This window comes from Phalacrocorax carbo, chromosome 6 (genome assembly GCF_963921805.1).
Source record: "Phalacrocorax carbo chromosome 6, bPhaCar2.1, whole genome shotgun sequence".
Classification (NCBI taxonomy): Eukaryota; Metazoa; Chordata; class Aves; order Suliformes; family Phalacrocoracidae; genus Phalacrocorax; species Phalacrocorax carbo.
Genome location: NC_087518.1, coordinates 9,245,812 through 9,263,472, shown reverse-complemented (window position 1 = coordinate 9,263,472; position 17,661 = coordinate 9,245,812). Strand labels below are relative to the sequence as shown.

At 44.0% G+C, this 17,661-nt stretch overlaps 1 protein-coding gene across 8 annotated transcripts in view; it reads right to left on the bottom strand.

The window, feature by feature from the left end:
* The window catches only part of CADPS (calcium dependent secretion activator), a 225,309-nt gene that overhangs the window by 96,636 nt on the left and 111,012 nt on the right, over nt 1-17,661 (bottom strand). For all 8 annotated transcript variants that reach the window (XM_064453572.1, XM_064453576.1, XM_064453573.1 and 5 more), the window contains exons 8-11: nt 15,565-15,704; nt 13,412-13,478; nt 5,052-5,160; nt 3,755-3,967 (exon numbers count right to left, since the gene is read on the bottom strand). In XM_064453572.1, the coding sequence (XP_064309642.1) occupies nt 3,755-3,967; nt 5,052-5,160; nt 13,412-13,478; nt 15,565-15,704 (529 nt within the window). The remainder of the gene's footprint in view (nt 1-3,754; nt 3,968-5,051; nt 5,161-13,411; nt 13,479-15,564; nt 15,705-17,661) is intronic.

Genomic DNA, 17,661 nt, shown 5'->3' with positions numbered 1-17,661 from the left:
CGTAAAACAAATACGACCAATCTTTCATGTTAAAAAGAAAAGGGTTTAAAAAAAAAAAAAAAAAGAACGTTGAGCATGTTTGGGAATTTTGTTTGATGCATCACTAACACAGAACGAACAAAGATTGGTACTTTCAGACAAGTGACCACTTTTATGAAGCTTAAATATTGCCAAAAGGTGTAATATGTATTGGCAGCATTATTGACTACAATACTGTGCATGATTTCAACAATAAACAAGAACAGTTTTGGGTTTTTTCTTTTATAATGCCAACATCGGAGAAAAGCACAGCTTTGCGCAAACGGATTTTTCTTTTAAATTGTAGCAAAACAAAAAAAGCAAAACTTTTCACTCTAACAGGTATTGTTCACCCACATAAAAGGAATTGTAGAGTCATACAAAAATTAATGAATAGCAGGATCTATTTTTTTTTTCCAGTACTTAAATTGCAAATAAAATAAACTCCACCCTGGTTCGGAGCTGTCTGCTTACTTCCAAGTCAAGCGCTGCTATCGAACTGCGGATGAGAATTTGAGTGCTGCTTGAAGTTCGTATTTACTAAGTCAAAAGAGGTGGGAACCAAATGAATTCACTATTTCTCCCAAGTTTCCCCAACAGCAAAATATGTTCTTCTCAAGTTTCTGTTTAACAGACAGCTCCATGACAGGAGCGGAGAGCTGGATTTTCTCTGCATGTGCATGCATGTGCATGTGCCATCTCGGACTGCTACAACACAAAAGCTCTAACAACAGTTACTCGTCAAACGGCTTAACATTTACTTCTTTGCACATCCTCATTCACCATAGCCTCTAATAAGCACAAAAAATATGACAGGTATAAAGATAAATGTACAAGAATCGAACCTCTCGCAAAAGTTCTTACCTTTCTGCAGGCAAAAAAAAACCCCAAAAAACCCGCCAAAAACCCCAAACCAAAACCAAACCAAACAACCCAAGCCAAAAAAACCCAATAACAAACCAAGACCCTTTTAAAAATGCAATACTTGATGTGTTTGAATTTCAAGACTGAAGGAGCTGAGAAATGTATTTGTGCATTTAAGACTCCTGATAAGCCATTATATGTTGCATGCATGACTCACTTCTGCTTCTGATTATTTAACTGCTGTGCCCAAAGACTTTTGCAGTGAGCATCGCCACATACAAATGTTGAAATATGAAAAATGAGTAGCCTTTGCTGTTGAGATGAAGCTGTACTATGGCGTGTTGCCCTCCTCCTCTTGTAGGATGAAGGTTCTGTGGACAACGAGCTTTCGGAGGGATCTAGATCCAAGGGAGGAGGAGGAAGGAAGACCAAGGCAAAACACACTAGCCCAGAGGATGCTGAAGTAGCAAGTAACCATCAGACTGAGGAGACGACTGGTTTCCTGCTTCTACGCTTTGGCACAACACAACTGGAAGGGTTTTCCAGTGCCTCCAGCAAAAAGGGGAGCCTGTAGCCACCCATCTTATGGGGAAAACACAGTGTGGATGGAAAGAGGGTGGTGGCATAAAAAAAGCTGAATGATCCTGATTTGGAGCTGGTATAGGCATGAGAAAAAGTGAGAGAAACTGAGGTCAGATCCTGACCCACTCAGATGCCTTGGAGGGACTAGAGGGTGAAATCTCAGCTGTTTTCACCAGAGGCAAGAATGAGGGATCCCTGCCTCCTGGCAGGCAAGCGAGATGGAAAAAGCAAGGTCAAATCTGTGGCATTTCTATAGCTTTGAGCACAGTCAGGCTGAAAGAGGTCTGCAGGACCATGAGCAGCACAAGTCTTTGCTGGATGTGCTGGGCTGTGGTTAGATGCAAAATCGACTTCGCTGCTCCCTGGCAAGGACTAGGACAAACCAGCTGCCCCTTCTCAATCCCAGTAACCTAAGCAAAGGTGTTCAACTCTCCCCATGCACACAGTGCTAGGCTGTGCATGGGGACAGCACACCTGAAGGTCCACAGCCCTGGGCATCCTCTTTCTCCTCCCAAGCTCCTGGCAGATTTTGCTACAGCTGCTGCCAGGCAATTACCATGTGTCTGGGAAAGGGACCCTTCACCCGACCCCACATACTGGTCTGGCAAAGTGAAAACTCTGTAAACACCAGGAATTTACCCAGCAGAAAAATTATCCAGGCCTGATGTCTGCAGGGATGGGAGAAGCCTAGAGGGAAAGGTGATTCCCCAGTTTGATATTCTCTTGCTGCCTTCATCCTGACCTGCAGAGATCACGCTGGGACAAGCAGCAGTGCATCCTCTTTGCACCAACCACACAGCTGAGAGCATAGTTCAGCATCGCTTGTTAGAAGAGCGACCCACAAGCAGCATCCCTCTGCTGCTCCCCCTTGCTACACTTTGAAGGCTTTTAGCATGTAAAGCAGCTGTAGAAGGACCTGTGCCTGCCAGTGAACCTGGGCAGAGGGACATACAGCCCCCGGGAGTTCTCTCAGGCACGACTCAGCCAGGTCTAGAGGCTAATCACAGCCAGTAAACTTCCCGCTTGCAAGAGCCCAATTCCTGCCTCCCATTTTGGCTTTCTGAGAGGTGACCTTCCTTCCCAACCCCAATCCTTTACACCTTGCACCCCCAAAGCCAGGATGAAGAGGATGAGGGTCACTCAGATGAAAACCCTGACTATGTGTTTACCACGCTGCATCATGCTACATCCTCACTGACAGCAGCAGCAATCCAAGGCAGAGGGAGTCCAAAATATGCAGGCACGTGGAGGATTAAAAAAAAAAAACAACAACAAAAAAAGCAGCAAGCAGAGGTTTTCAGCTGTAACACTGATGATACAGATGTATGTCTTGCATTGTTATTTTTCTATAAATACTGACATGAAGTTAAACCGATATAAAAGGCGGTCAAATTATACTGATAAGCAAGGGGCAGGTTTTCTGAGTTCCTTACAACTAAAAATTCTCTAACAGCTTTACAGGGACTATTTTAAATGTTAAAATCTGATTTCATTAGGAGAATTTGCTAATATTGACCACTTTTCCTTATTTTACATATATGCTATGATACTAATTCTTAAATTTTGCTGAAACTAGCAAGAACTGCTGTATGTTACATAACAAAGAGGCTCCAGACGTGTGATCGAGACCTTCAAGAAAAATGAGCGAGGCGGCATTCGTCTGGTTTATAATCAAATTACATTTGCAAGACAAAAGACGTTGCTCTAAATTTCAAATTAAGCAAACTGGGTATAACTACACAGGACAAGCAGCATAGCTACGACTTAAAAGATGATTGCTTTAAATTCACATCTAACTGGCCTGCAAAGCAACCTGTTAAAAATACCATATGTTTTCCTACAGTTGAATATTCAACAGGAGACCTCTTTTTGTGTGTGCATTTCGTACTTGCAAGATTTGCACCTGTAGTTCTGAGCACGTGATGCATTTGATAGACAGCTAATGGCGCTAATGAATCGCTCTGATCTGGGTGTGCAGTTTATTGTGTGGGGTGAAACGCATGTCTGCAGAAAGCAAGCTGGGTCTCAGGCTCTCAGATCCCACTCTCTCCTCCATCAAGTATTGCACTTTAAAATACTAATTGACAAGTTCCCCAAGGAATTTTGTTTCTTGGGCTTGGTTGTGCTAAACACACAGGTTAACTGGGTCTGGATCCACTGATGTAAAAAGCATCTTAATGATAATGAAAAAAAATTCATTTTGGAGTCAGAGACGTGTACATATACTACAACAGTGCCGAAAATCTTTCCATCAAAGACTTCTGCTCTGTAGAAGAACTTTTTTACTTACAAAATTGAGAGATTGGGGCGTCTAGCTGGGGTACATTTCCTCCTTTAGCATTTAGCTTTTGCACTTGGGTAGGCGGCACGGGTTTGTGAGACTGGCCAGTGGCTCGGTACATGGCTTGGACCCACAGGATACGGTCCTGCTCATCGTCACTTGCAAAAATCACTGTGTCTCCTTCCTTCACAGCATTGAAGAATGCTCTGCCGCCCTCCAAACCTGGCAGGAGAGGAAGAGACAACGGAGTTTTGCAGGCTTTGAGGCTTCCCACCCCACCACTGCCCCGGGTGTCCCCCCAGCCAGCCTTGTGCTGCCCCTGGCTCCTGGCTGAGCTCAGTCCCCTCCCCTGCACCAAACTCACCTGTGAGAGAGCCTGCCAGGTCCCCAGGTAGCACCCTGCACCGTGATTACTAAAACATGACCCTGTGCACTTGGATTAATTGCTTCTCTCACCTACAGCCCCATCTGTGCAGGACCCGTACCGGTTGCACCGCTGGAGCCCCATTTAAAATGAGTTTTGAGGGGATGCAGTGGGAGGTTTCCCATTAGAGTGAGTGCACCAGTGCTCACACTGCAGAAAAGGTGCATGGGTGATGTGCTTATTTCTGTCTTTGCCCTGATTCAGCATCCATCTTCCCATCCCCATAACACTGGAATTAACTTGGAATCAAGGTCTTGACAACCAACCCACTGTGTCTTCTCCTCTGGGGATACCAGTACCCAGGGCATGGTGAGGATCACCATGCTCAATGTGTTGCCCCACCAAAATAAAAGAAATGTGGTGTTTCTCCACTTGAAGAGGGTCTCAGCACCATGTACACAATAGGTACGAGGGAACTTTCTAACCCTGCTCCTTCCACTCACACCTATCAGAGAGAAAATGGGGGAGGCAAAAACGCTGGGTTGGTCCCTTAAATATTTTCTACAATAAAGACAGGCATAGCTGCTAACCTTTTATTTAGGGAATATAATCTGAAGGCACAGGCTAGGATCATCACTCGATTTGAGCATTCAGTTGACAATCAAATTTCATTGGGATTTAAGCATCTAATTCACTTAGGCTCGTCAAAGAAGGTGAGTCTTTCCCTCCTCTGGTGCAACTCCTAGCTCAATTCCTTAGATCTATTCATAGTAAAGTCATGCATAGCTAATGATCAGTATAAACACAAGTATATTTATAATAATGCTGATCACAGTTCAGCTGCAAGCGGGGGGAGAGAGAGAGGACTCCCATTTGGGAGCCGTACACAGCATGGTGAGCACGAGCACCTGCGGGTGCAGCAGCAAGCTGTCGGCCCCGTACCTGGCTGCGGGTCGGTGTAGTCCACAGTGTATCCGTCGAGCTGCAGCAGCTCTTGAGGTTCAGCTTTTTTCTCCCGGTAGCTGCACATAGCAAATGTATATTGACTAACCTGAAGAAAATCACAAAGCTAAGATGGCACCGGGTGGTCACGACAAGGCAATCCAAAGCGCTTAGCAATGCCGTACGCTGACGGCGTGTTTAGAGGGGCTGGGGGTGGTGGGGTAATTTTGACGGTCATTGCCCATACGAGACAGACTAAACTTTTTACCAGGCTTTTGCAAAGCTCGCTCTTAACACACCCTGCTGCGGCAGGCATCTAATTCTCCGCATCAGTACATACAGCGGTTTAATTTCCTCCAAAAGAGGAAGCTCCATGCTTTAAAACCCTCTATCATTCATCCCCAGACAAGTGCAAGAGTGACACCCTGTCACAAACAATGTGAGCTAAATTGCTAGGTGCCAGTCATATTAAAGCAATCTTAAGATCCCACTGATCTCGGCAGTTGTTGTCATCAGTGCTGTAAATGGCAGCTCTCACTCCTCTGAGGTACCATCTGCATGACACGATACATTCAATGTCAAGCTCTTGACGGAAGCCGACTCAGCTGCAGGGGCTCTGCCAGGCTCCTGAATCGCCTTTAGGAGGCCATCAGGCCGCATCAAGACCCCGCACATACTCGTTGAGCTGCAATCTGGATGGTCAGCGAGAAGCTCGTCCAGGGAGGAGAGGAGAGGAGAGGAGAGGATCCTCCGTGCCCCGGGCTAGGAACTCACGGGGAAATTTACTGTCAAATGATTTCAAATGACTTTGTTAAGGTTGTGTCACATCCTGGATGCCTGACGTAATTTTATTAGCCTGGACATGTTCCTGACCTCTGGAGGAAACTTTAAAACTCTGGTGGGTGGCAACGGATCGTGCTCGTCATTTTTTTGGAAGTTGGGAGAGATCATGAATGGCGGCGAGCGGCTGGGCCAGGGGATTTTACCTCCAAACTCCCGTCAAATCGCTCAGCTACAAATACACACGCAGAGCCTATTTTGGTGCTATCTGTAGCTAATAAAATGTCATTTATTTAAGTCAGGGGACCCATCTATTGGCGTAGTGTCTCCCAGCCGCCACTTGGTATATTGCTGCCCTCTACGGGCTTCTGCTAGCTGCCAGCCTGCTCTCAGCAGCCCTGCCTGCACCGTGCCTTCCTCCAGGAACAGCTCCAAAAGCCACCTAAGAATAAACCCTATCATTAACACATTTGTGGGAGTAAGACTAAAAGTGATGCTTTAAGCATCTTGCATCCTCCTTAAAACTACCAGCACTGACGAAAGATTGACAAGTAACAGACCAATAGCAGGAGCACACCAGTGCATATTCTATGCTATGAACTTTGAATGCATACCATCATACCGGCAACACAAAAATTAAAAAGATTAACACGAAGAAATCTAAATATAACCTAGTGCCCCACAGCACAATATTCAGACGACTCCTGCAGTGTTCATTCAGTTATACTTGCAGTATATTGCTGCCACCTCCTGGAGAAACTCTTGAATGTGCTTTATTTACGGTAAGATCCTGGAGTTTTCATCTGAGTGGTGAGGATTTGATTTCTCTGTGTTAGACAGCCTGAACTTCAGGGACTGCAGGATAAATGTAATTCCTGAAATGAGTCAGTACTAACCTACACTGACATTGATTGAAAACATTAATACAACTCTCGTGTACACTCTGTAGCAACAGGTAAAATTCATTTAGCAGTTCAGTTTCTTCTTCTCTGACCCTGAACATGAGGTCTGAATTTCAGGCCCTTCTTCATGTATAAGTAATTTGTCTCATCTCTGGACCCAGAAAATATTCTTCATCCCTATCAATAAGCCAAACTGCCAACACAACAGTAATATATGGAAACACATACAGGCATTTTAGAGCTTATACTTCTCATGTTAAATGTTATAAAAGACAGAAGTAGACAGTAGGCTTTGGTGGAGCCCTTCTGGGACAGAGGCAAAGCAAACTGGTCTCTTCTATTAGCATTCACATGATTTTCTTGGAAGAAGCCGCCCTACACCATTATTAGAAGAAACCTACAGGTGGGTCTACAACATGCATTAAGCCAGAGCTCATCTGGGCTCACGTCCTCCTTCTCTACTCACACAGGTCAAGTGCGAAGCCCAAGCACAGGATTGCCCAAGAGCCTGCTGGCAGGAGGCAGGCTAGGAGCAGGCTGGAGGGAGGAGACAGTTATCGATGGCCTCTGGAAAAGGTGCCAACAGTGCCATGCAGAGTGCCTGCACCTAAATAACTCAAGCGACTGTCCTCAAGGACTGGTGTAGCAGCCTCTCTGTCCTATCCTGCTGCCTAACGCATTTACTGCTTGGGGTCAGAAATAATCTGATGCCCTGGCTACCAGTGCAATGTGGCTCCTTCCATTTATGAGTGGTGGTAAAGCAAAACCTGACAAAATGAGATTCTAGAAAGCTCGATATGTCACAATCGTGCTCTGCTGCTGAACAGCACTGTAGGGTCAAGTGGAGACTGCAGCTTGCCCTTTATCAGTCCTCTAAAATATTGTCCTTTACAGAGCCTGCTTTCTGTAGAAGCTCAGAAGTGGCCAGACGAGTGAAACAGTTAATAGCAGAAATTAATCTTACAGCCTGCTGAGTTCACACCGAACCATAGCTGAGTATGAGAGCGAGCGAGCAGATGGGATGGGCAAGATGAATGGTTTGAGTAATTGGAAAAAACACAGATACAGAGAGGAAACTGAAGGAAGGCAGAGGAGAAATCTCTGCCCAGTGAGGGACAAACTCCCAAAGCAGCTGGGATTTCATCCAGAGACTTGATGAAGGCCAGGAAAGGAGCATCTAAGGAAGCTGAACTGAGCAAAACTAAAAGAAGGGAAATAATCCAAGGCTGCCCTGGCTGGTTCACTACAAAAAAGGGAAAAGAAATAATTTGAGAGAAAAGTACAGAAGGAAAAGAAAGTGGGGAAAAAAGATAAAAAGACAAAGAAATTCAGGAAAGGGGAATTGGACAGTAGGAGACAAATGCCAAAGTTCAATATTCCCGGGCTGCTAAATTAGATCTGACTTTCTTGGCACTCGACTATATTCTGTCATCAGCTATATAATCCGACTGATTAATAAATACAGTAGATATGTATTAACCAGTCCTGACTTCGTCCTTGTTTTAACACCAGAGTCTCCTGCTCTAGTGAGCACCGCTTTCCCCAGCATCCTGCTCAAACCTGTTAATTGTTGTCCCTCACACTCCGAGCTCAGTCATCTGCCTCCCCCTTTCTCACTGTTGACACAACACCGCCCCACTTGGGTTAAATTCTTAAACGGACCTTTCCTAGATTAACAGCATGTATTTTGTCCCAAGGGAGAGAAACTGTGCTAAGATACTGCCAGATGTAATACAGCTTTCTGCTTTGATGGGAGACTCTTGTCCTCTGGTTGCAGCTGTACGTTGCCTCCCAAGCCCTTTCCTGACACAAATGAGCAGAGGAAATTATCTAGCTTAAAGAAACAAATGCAAAACCAACAGTTTTCACATCTCAACACATCCATTCAGCCCTAAACAACTGCACATAGCAGTTGTCCTAACTTCTTTCTTCAAGCAGGAGCTGACCGTGTGCTCTCTTCGGCCAGGGCTGCATGGATGGGAACCTACCCGACGTGAGTACGGATGGGACATGCAGGACCTACTATAGCCAGGTATAACGAGCTGTGGCATCTTGTATTTATCATCAACACTCAAGGTTTCTCAAGAATCACCACCTATGCACAGTTCTCAGTGAGGGTCTAACTGAAAACATTATTTAATATGATTACGGGGACCAGCTATGGGTACTTTACCTTAACCTGAGGACCACAGTCTAGGACCACTGGTGCAGCACACTGCAATTTTGCTGAATTATTTTCAAATTCTGTTGGTTATTCCTAGTTACTGAGCACTTAATTTATTTCATTTTATCCTGATTCAGCTGAGTTTTGCTAAAAGCAGGAACTGTCACTATTAGTCTAAATTATAATGAGTTCAGGGAGTCTGTCACTAGAACAATAGATCCAGGCGTAGACACTGCAACTGGTTTTAATCTGCTGAGAGTTGATCTGGTTCCAACAACATTCTGCAAACACCATCAGACACAATCAGCTGAAAACTGCTTCAAGCTACTCAGCAGACATGTCATCCAGGTACCATGGAGTGTTACTTCCCATATGCTGCCAGAGCACAGAAATGGGGTTATGACAAGAGAACAACAGATTCAGTCTGAAATCTCAATGTAATTAATTCACTTGCCCTTAAGAATCATTATAAGAAATTTCCTATCACAAAGCCAGCAAACCCACCAGAACCAACGATAGTGTTGTTGCCAGTACAGCACTTTAGATCTTGCAAAGAATTAATACAAGCTCTGTCAGCTATCAAAAATCCCAGCTTTTGCACGACTGAGGGTCTAACTGGCAAATTGGCTGAAATTTGCATGCTGTGCTCAGGCAGCTGATATAGCAACTTAGGAGACACTTATAACATCTGTGATGGACGTACATTCTCTTTCCCAACCAGTCACGGAGAACTTTGCCCTAAATTGCTTCATTGCTTTCGCTTACCACTGCCACTGGCATTACTGTTGCCTTTACGAAGCATTTTCCTCACTTACGATGCCGTGGACCATTTCCATCCAAGCTCAGGGCCATATTCTGCCATCACTTTCACGCTGCATATCTCAGGATTTAAAATTAGGCAAGTAACGAGTCTCTGCCATGTAATTTACATCTAATCAGTATTCTGCTCTTCTGCTGCTCATCTCAAAGGGTGTCTATGAGAAGGGTGGGCAGCGTGCAGAGAGGACTGCGATTCATTCGAAAGAGAAAACTATCCCCTCCGAACGCATGGGTGCATGCTGGAGGAGCATACACACCAGCTCTGCCAGCCGCGCCATGCTGTAAACCTTCCCCGAGGGGTTGAATCAAGTCCACCCAGCAATGCGTGCACTGGAGAGGTGAGGCCCAGTTCTAGAAATGGCACAAAGAAACCGCTTTCACCCACTACACCCAAACAAATCATCTCCTCTCCTGTACAACCCTCGCAGCTACACAGACACAGAAGGTGCGAGGGATTATTCCACCCAAATTACAAGGCAGTTACTGCTCCTTTCCCCTTCTCTCCAGGGCTTACAGAAGCCAACTAGCACTGGAAATGCTCCCTGCAGAGCTCCTTTTTCTATGCGCACAAAGCCTCCGTTCATACCAGTGAGGCATCGCTGACACAAAACTGCCATCAACACCTTCCTCCTTGGTGCCGCCCATGCAGTTTGGCACCTTTGTGCCTTGTTTAGATGGCTATGAAGAGTTTGAGTATTTATTACCATGAATTTCTTAACTGCTGGTACCAGAAGGCAGAGCAGTACCCCCAATATCACTGAAGGAACGGAGGCTGCATCCGTCTGAAATGGGAAAAGAGGGGCAGAAGAGGGCACAGGACCAGGAGGAGGAGGTTACTCTACAAGGGACAAAAGAGGAGGCAGCTGCAAGAGAAGATGATACAGGTAAGGGACAGAGACAAGGTATCAGAAAGGAAACGTTTAGTTATTCATCTGAATTTACAACCTTGCCCTCTTGGCAGTGTCACGGGCTGACCAGACCACTATATCCCAAAGGCACTTTATGCTTTGGACTCCACCTCTCAGCTCTGGTGCAAGCAGGAGCCTGGTACAAGCCCCTGAAACAAGGGCCGTTGCTTGTCCGTTCTTTACATAATGGAGCCAGCTCACCTTCCTGATGGGGTTATTCTCTGTCTGCCGTTTAGCAGAGTTCAGAGCATCCTGGACATCAACACCTTTGCTGCCAATCCCTGTTCGTACCAGCACCCATCCTTTGCATTGCATGAAAAGCAAATGACAAACATACGGACAGCAAAGTATTTTTATTCCATCTTTATTGCCTGCTGACATGTTCAATATGCTCAAACTACATCTGAGGGACTGCATAGAGAGTGTTTCTTGTTTATATTTGATGTACGGCAGAACACTTTACATTGCACCAAATGTTGAGCAAACGGTAACATAACAGAGAAGCTGCAGTGGCAGCTGGAATTTCTGAGGTGGGCTACAGAGACTCTCTGGGGGCAAAAGTCTGCTCATCTTATTTAGATGAATTGCTTTTCTGGCCAAATTCTGCTTTTATATGCCAACTGACAAATACAGACCTAGTACCATGAGAAAACATGGAATAACTCTGAGAGCTTCAATTCCACAGCAAGCTGGAGAACATATAGCAACTGAAAACTAGAGAAGTAACTGCAACCACATAGAAAGGCCAGAAGAAAGGCTCCTTGAGAGAGGCATGGGAATTCGTGTCCAAACCTGCAAACCCTTGCAGAGAAGAGTATCAATAGATTTATTTATAGGAAAGAGGATTTGTTTTTTTATTAGGAAAGAGGATTCTCTGCTTTGGAGAGTCCCTGTTCACAGGGAAAAAGGGACTGAGAACTTGGTCTAATAGGAATGAATTATCTCTCAGGGAAAAGCAACGGTGTTTGCTCTACAGGTGATCACAGACTGCCACAGCACTTTTACTTCATTTCAGAACATAATATAATAAAGGAAACATACAGTGAAAAGGAACCCCTCAATCCCTGCCCACGAACATGGTCACTGCATAATGTTCCCAAAAGGCCTTTCCTACTTTATGGCCTCTCCTGCTTCTTACCCAGGAGACAGTTTGGGATTTACCTCCAGTGGTCTAGCTCAGCAAGATGCTGGGTTACCCTGCGAGGTGCCAAGCTACCTTGTCAGGGACCTGGTCAGTCCCTGCACAGAGGGTGCCTTTGCAAACCAGATGCCTCTAGGAATGGATTACACTGATCCTAAACCCATCACTTTTACCAAAAATCTAAATATATTGCTTGGGCAGATAGAGGTATCTCCCATAGCTGCTCTACACTAACTCTCTACTTTTGTGGCCATTTTGACTCCATTTGGAGTATAAAACGAGCGTTTAAACTGTCACTGTTGATCATACTTGGTTATTGGACTCGTTACTTAACTGGTCTCTCCAAATGGGCTCCTACTTGCACGGGTCACGTGCATCATAAATACCTTTTACCTCCCCAGGATGGATTTTCTTATCTGCCACATAGTTTAGCGCTATGGAAGCCAGAAGTGATGAACAGATGGGGGATGCAATTAAGCTTCTTACTGAGACAATTGAACTTGGAGTAATAATTAACTCAAACCAAACTAACCAGTTCATACCAGGTGATTTAGGACCAGAGAAGCCACCTGTGTAAGGTGGAAGATGGGACTGTGTGGAGTCCTCCCCTTACTGGCACAGGAAAGCCAACACACAAGCACACTCCATCTGAAATGTGGAGCCTGCTGCACCTGGTTTATACCATCTCAGTTCTTACACACAGGTGAAAACCTGGCCCCTCTGCAGCAGACCTGCCATCAGCTTCACTGGCAGTAGGATTTCACTCTCTGACTTGATCACTTTGGATCTGTGCTGGCCCAAGATCTCAGAGTACCTCTGTGATGCTTTCATGACAGGACCCTGCACAGAGCTTTTATTTCTCATACTTGGGTATAACATACCCTGGGGAACCCAGAGAGGAGGGAGAGGGAGATGGACCCAAGAGGACTCTGTGGCTTTATCAGGTTGGTGTGAAGATGGAACTGCTCAGACCCATACTTCTGTGGCCAATGCAGCACTTTCAGCTGCCCTTGGGAAAGTGAGGGAAGAGCTAACACGTCAAGTATAGGCAGATCCTTTTAGGTCACAGAGGATATCTTCTGCCTGTTTCCACGACATTCTTAACTGTGATCAAATATACAGGTCTACTGAAAGTAAGAGGGCAGAAAGTGAAAAAAAGAAAAAGGGAAAAAGGAAGAAAGACTTTGCAGAATGATTGATGAGAGCGGCAGACAATGAGAGGCAGTAATGAACATGAAGGCGAGATAAACAGCAAGAATGAAATACTGACTCTGGTGTAGCCAGTGATGAAACTTCTGTAGATTTCAATAGACTTAAAATTTTACCTGGAGGCTCAAAAGGGAGCATTTGCACCCAGGTACCTCCAAGCCAAGGCAGACTGAGCTTCCTCCTCATCTTATTAATTCCTCACTAAAATTGGTTCTCCATTTCACCAAGCATTCATTTGCATCAGGAAACACAGCTAGAGGTCTGCAGCTGGGATATCCTTAAGAAGTTGTATACATTTAGAACAAAATCCATCAGTTAACAAACACCCTACACAGAACCACAACTCTGCACCAATTATACAACACTGAAAATGGTCAGAACAAAAACTCAAATATTACATGTTGTGACTTAAGATCACTTCTAGTTAAATCTGTTACCTGGACCAGGACAAAGAATCGTTTCTTCCATCTCTTCCAAACATTTTTACCAATGGCCCATAAATACCTAGGAGAAAAGAATAGGTGAATTCAGTGCACAAGTGTTCAGTACACAAGTATGTTGTTCTCTTGCTTTTCAGTATGTTTTCTTCATACCTAGAAACTGAAGTTAATGCACAAGAAATCACAAGGAGTGATTTCAAGACTTTTAAGCTCAGCAGCATTCATGAATGTGCTTATTTCTAGCCTGAACAAGTAACCTGTAAAGAAAGTGACACAAAAGGCTCCCATAGTCTTAATGTTGCACAGTATTAATTATCTCTTCCTCTTTGTCTTTCACAACTTGCTCAGAATTTAGAAGCCCTTTAATGCCAGTGAATAGCTATGACATGGTCAGATGGATGAAGAATACATTTGCAATGGAAGAATTAAGGGAGATAAATCCCAAATGTTGCTTTAAGCCTTCACAAAACCATTTAGCTAAGGGGGGCTGTCAAAGAGAGGGATATTTACTACATCAAAACCAGTACCCAGGATCCCAGTATCCACCGGACTGACTAAACCAGGATACTCTGCTGAACAGCTTAAGAGGAATTCCTAGAAATCACTTGGCCACAGATATTCAAGCAAACTGAGTAACTTCTAAGAAGGAGCATATTTATTGTTTTCTACAAAGGAAGGATTAACTTTTAAAATTAATGTCAAAATTAGCATTTAATTTCTGTGACGAAGCGGCCACTGTGACACTATAATACAAACACTGGCAAAAATAGTGGCAGCACCAGACTAATAATAAACACAAGGACATTAATCAGCATTAATATGTTTTATGTATCATTATAATTACTTTATTTCTGGCCCAATAAATAGGAAAAACATTCCGTTTTGGTTATGCTAGTGGTTCCTTACACCAGAACAGATCCAACATACTCTTGGTGAATGTTTAAGCCACAAAACTCCAAGTCATGCTAATGTGGGTACTGAATCCTTGGCTAGTTCAAGAACATGGAAATAATTGTCCTTTTTGCTGTTGCTGCTAACATCAACAAAAAGACAATCTCAGTTCTGATAGCAAGCTAGTATTATAAACCACATAGTTTTAAGCAGCATCTTGTAAATCAAATGTTAGCTGAAGAAAGCCTGAGAAAAGCCAGGACTGCTCAGCCCTGTTGCTATCAGCTGCGGCCAAGGAAACAAATATGACGGGTGAACGGTCCTCTTGGCTTTGGTGCCCGTGATTGCGATGGAAAAATTAAACTTCACTTGTGGCTATTGGCTCTGATTTCATTAGCAGAGAAGAGAGGAGGAGGAGAAGGATGTAAGAAAAAGATGAGTGATCCAAACCGCCTGATAATGAATTGAATCTAACACAACAATATGAAAATAAAAATGAAACAAAGTCACTTTTATAGCACCAAAAATATAATGGAGAAAGTGTTAATCAAAACAGTGACTTTCCTGGATAGTTTCTATTTTTTATCACATCCTCATGTCTGAAGAGCAAACAGAGGAAAGCCTTGCCAAAGGCATTAGCTAGATCTTCCCAAGGATGATCTAATTTGTAATTGCATGGCACGAAGGTGGAAGTCGGGGTGGCAGGCAGGGTTCTCCCTGGCCCCAGATCCTTTGACACTCACTTCTGGAGGGGGAGAAGTTTCTCTTTTAACCTCCCAGATGATTAGTCTTACTCCAGGCAACTGCCTACTCCAGGCAACTGCAATTTAATTGTGCTCTGTATCTCTGTATAAATAATGATGATCACACTGGAGCTTATTTCAAGTGGGAGGGGCACTGTGCTTTTGGTTCTGAGAAGTTAATACAGGGAAACACAGAATAACTTAGGAAATTATACCATTCTGAATAAGAGAGTCAGGAAGTTCACCTATTATTTCCTTACACGAAAAAAGCCTAGCAATTTCCTGAGGAATACTGTTTAAAATCGAAACTATTTGGCTGATACGCATTAAAAAGACTATGCTAAGAATATGGAAAGTGCATTATAAATGACTGAAATAATGCCACTTTTATATTTATCTTTCTTTTGGCCTTCCGTGAACTTGACAAAAAGAGTTTCTCTTCCAGAATCTTAAAAAAAAGAAAATTTCCAAAGCACATTCAAAACAAATTGATTTCAGATCAAGACATGCATTTACCCAGAGTGCTTCATGTTTTGAGGCTTATCCATTCGCACAGCAAGCTTGATCTTCAGGTCTTGATCCGGGCAGTTTTTAGAAACAGTCATTTTGTGCCACTCTGATTGCTTTGGGCTATTGGGAGTAGGGTGGAGAACAACCTGTAAGCATCAAAATCAACAATGTTAAGGGGAAAAATTATTCACAAAATGGGTTTTAATGGGGAACAAAAGCCCATCAGAGGAGCTACTTTTCCCCTAAAAGTCAGTCTGGAAGTTTCTATTCACATCAATGAATAGCCACCATCAGTGGTTTTTTAATTGCTTTTTTAAAGTACAGATTATTTTTGAGATTAGTTCATATATTCCTTGGCCCCTCTATTTACCAAGCCATTGCTCATGGGGCTGTGCGGAACAGAACTGCGTTATCAGTTCCCATCATTTAAGGAAAGACCATGGTAAATGAACTTGCAACTGTCCAGGTAAATCAATCTAGATGTGATGGCGGACTGCTGTGGTTATCAAACCAGCAACAAGTTTTTGCTGAGGTGGCCCATGCAATCCCCCACTTTCAGCCTCATGCAATTCAGTCAACCTCCAGCCTTGCTGACATTTCCCCTGTGAGGTGAGCTGTTTCAAGGGCTCAGAAAATTCTGCCTAAAATGGTTCACCTTTTGCTACAATCAGGTTGTGAGGGAGCTGGTTTGATTTTTTGCTTACTGTTAAGACTGGATGCAGTAGGCAACATTTTAGATAGGCTGGTGTGTTTGACTGCACTGCAACAGCAGACAAAATCTGCATCACGCATCGTGACATCAGAGGCTGCAAGACTCTCTGCTTCCATTTTATGCAGCAAGGAAACGATGGGTCTCCAGCTGGAGTAAATCAGCGCAACACCAATGACTGCAGTGGAGCTGTGCAGATGAACACCGATGGAGGTGTCTGGCTCATCAAAGGAACTGAAAGGCTCCAAGAGGTGAGTAATATTTCCTGATCATAGCTGTGCTTTTCCCACTCACCCATTACCCTTACAAAGCAGAGCAGCTCCCTCAGACAGTGAGCCACAGAGTACTCTCCCAGAACTACACCACATCCACCATCTTCTCCTAGTGTTTCTATATAAGTCTCTGAGGTGGTTTAACCCTCTTCCTCCGACGCCCATTCCTCTTCGGATGCTTTCAGTCTCAGAGGTGACTGTCCTGTAGTGACTGTCCACTGTCCTGTAGTGAGATCAACCTCCTTTAAATCCACTAACCTTTACACATGCAAAGTATTTTACAAATGGCAGCATTCACCCTCATTATTCGCTGTGCTGCCATCACTCATTCCTTGCTCATGCTTAATCCATGCTCCTGCCAAACTCCAGCCCAGACTATAATCTTGTATTCCTCTGCTCTTCAACTTTATTGCTGAGTCAACAACATAGGGGCTGTTTTCCATCAAACTATCCTTGATGCTATTATCCTCTGATGAATGATTTTGAAAAGTATTTTATCGCCTTCTCCAAAGACTGAGGTTAACATCAGTAGATTCTCAACTTCACCCTTATTCATCAACATTATTTATCACTTATTTTATTGAATTAGACTAATGCTTTCTCTGGCAGAAATCTGAAGTTCTTATTAGTTACACAGATAACTGAGCAACACCAGTCTCTACTGCATCACTCTTGGAAAAAAAAAAAAACCAAAAACATTTAAGCAAATCCTGAAGAAAAGAAGTGAGTCCTCTACACATGGTGGTGTTAGAAACACGGATGGACCCAAACTCTAAGCAGCCTCCAAGGACCCACTGCAAGGCAGGTCATGCACTAAACTGCATCTTTCAGTGAAGCAGCAGCCACTCAGGGTGTTTGGGATGCTCTCTACTTTGATTTCTAACTCCTTTTCACCAAAAGGCACATACACTTTGCTCAGTGTTGTTGTAACTCAAGGCTTCCCCTCTTTGCTCTCAGTAGATGAAGTCTTGGCATGGCTGAAATCCGTGGGAGCCTTGCCATGGGCTTCAATAGGGCCAGGATGTATTCCCATGCCTTCAGCTGCCCATCCAGCAGTTTAGGGCTTGGGAGCATTTTTCAGCTCTCCCTTCGATAAAAGTGGTGAAATGAGGAGCGTCGGCT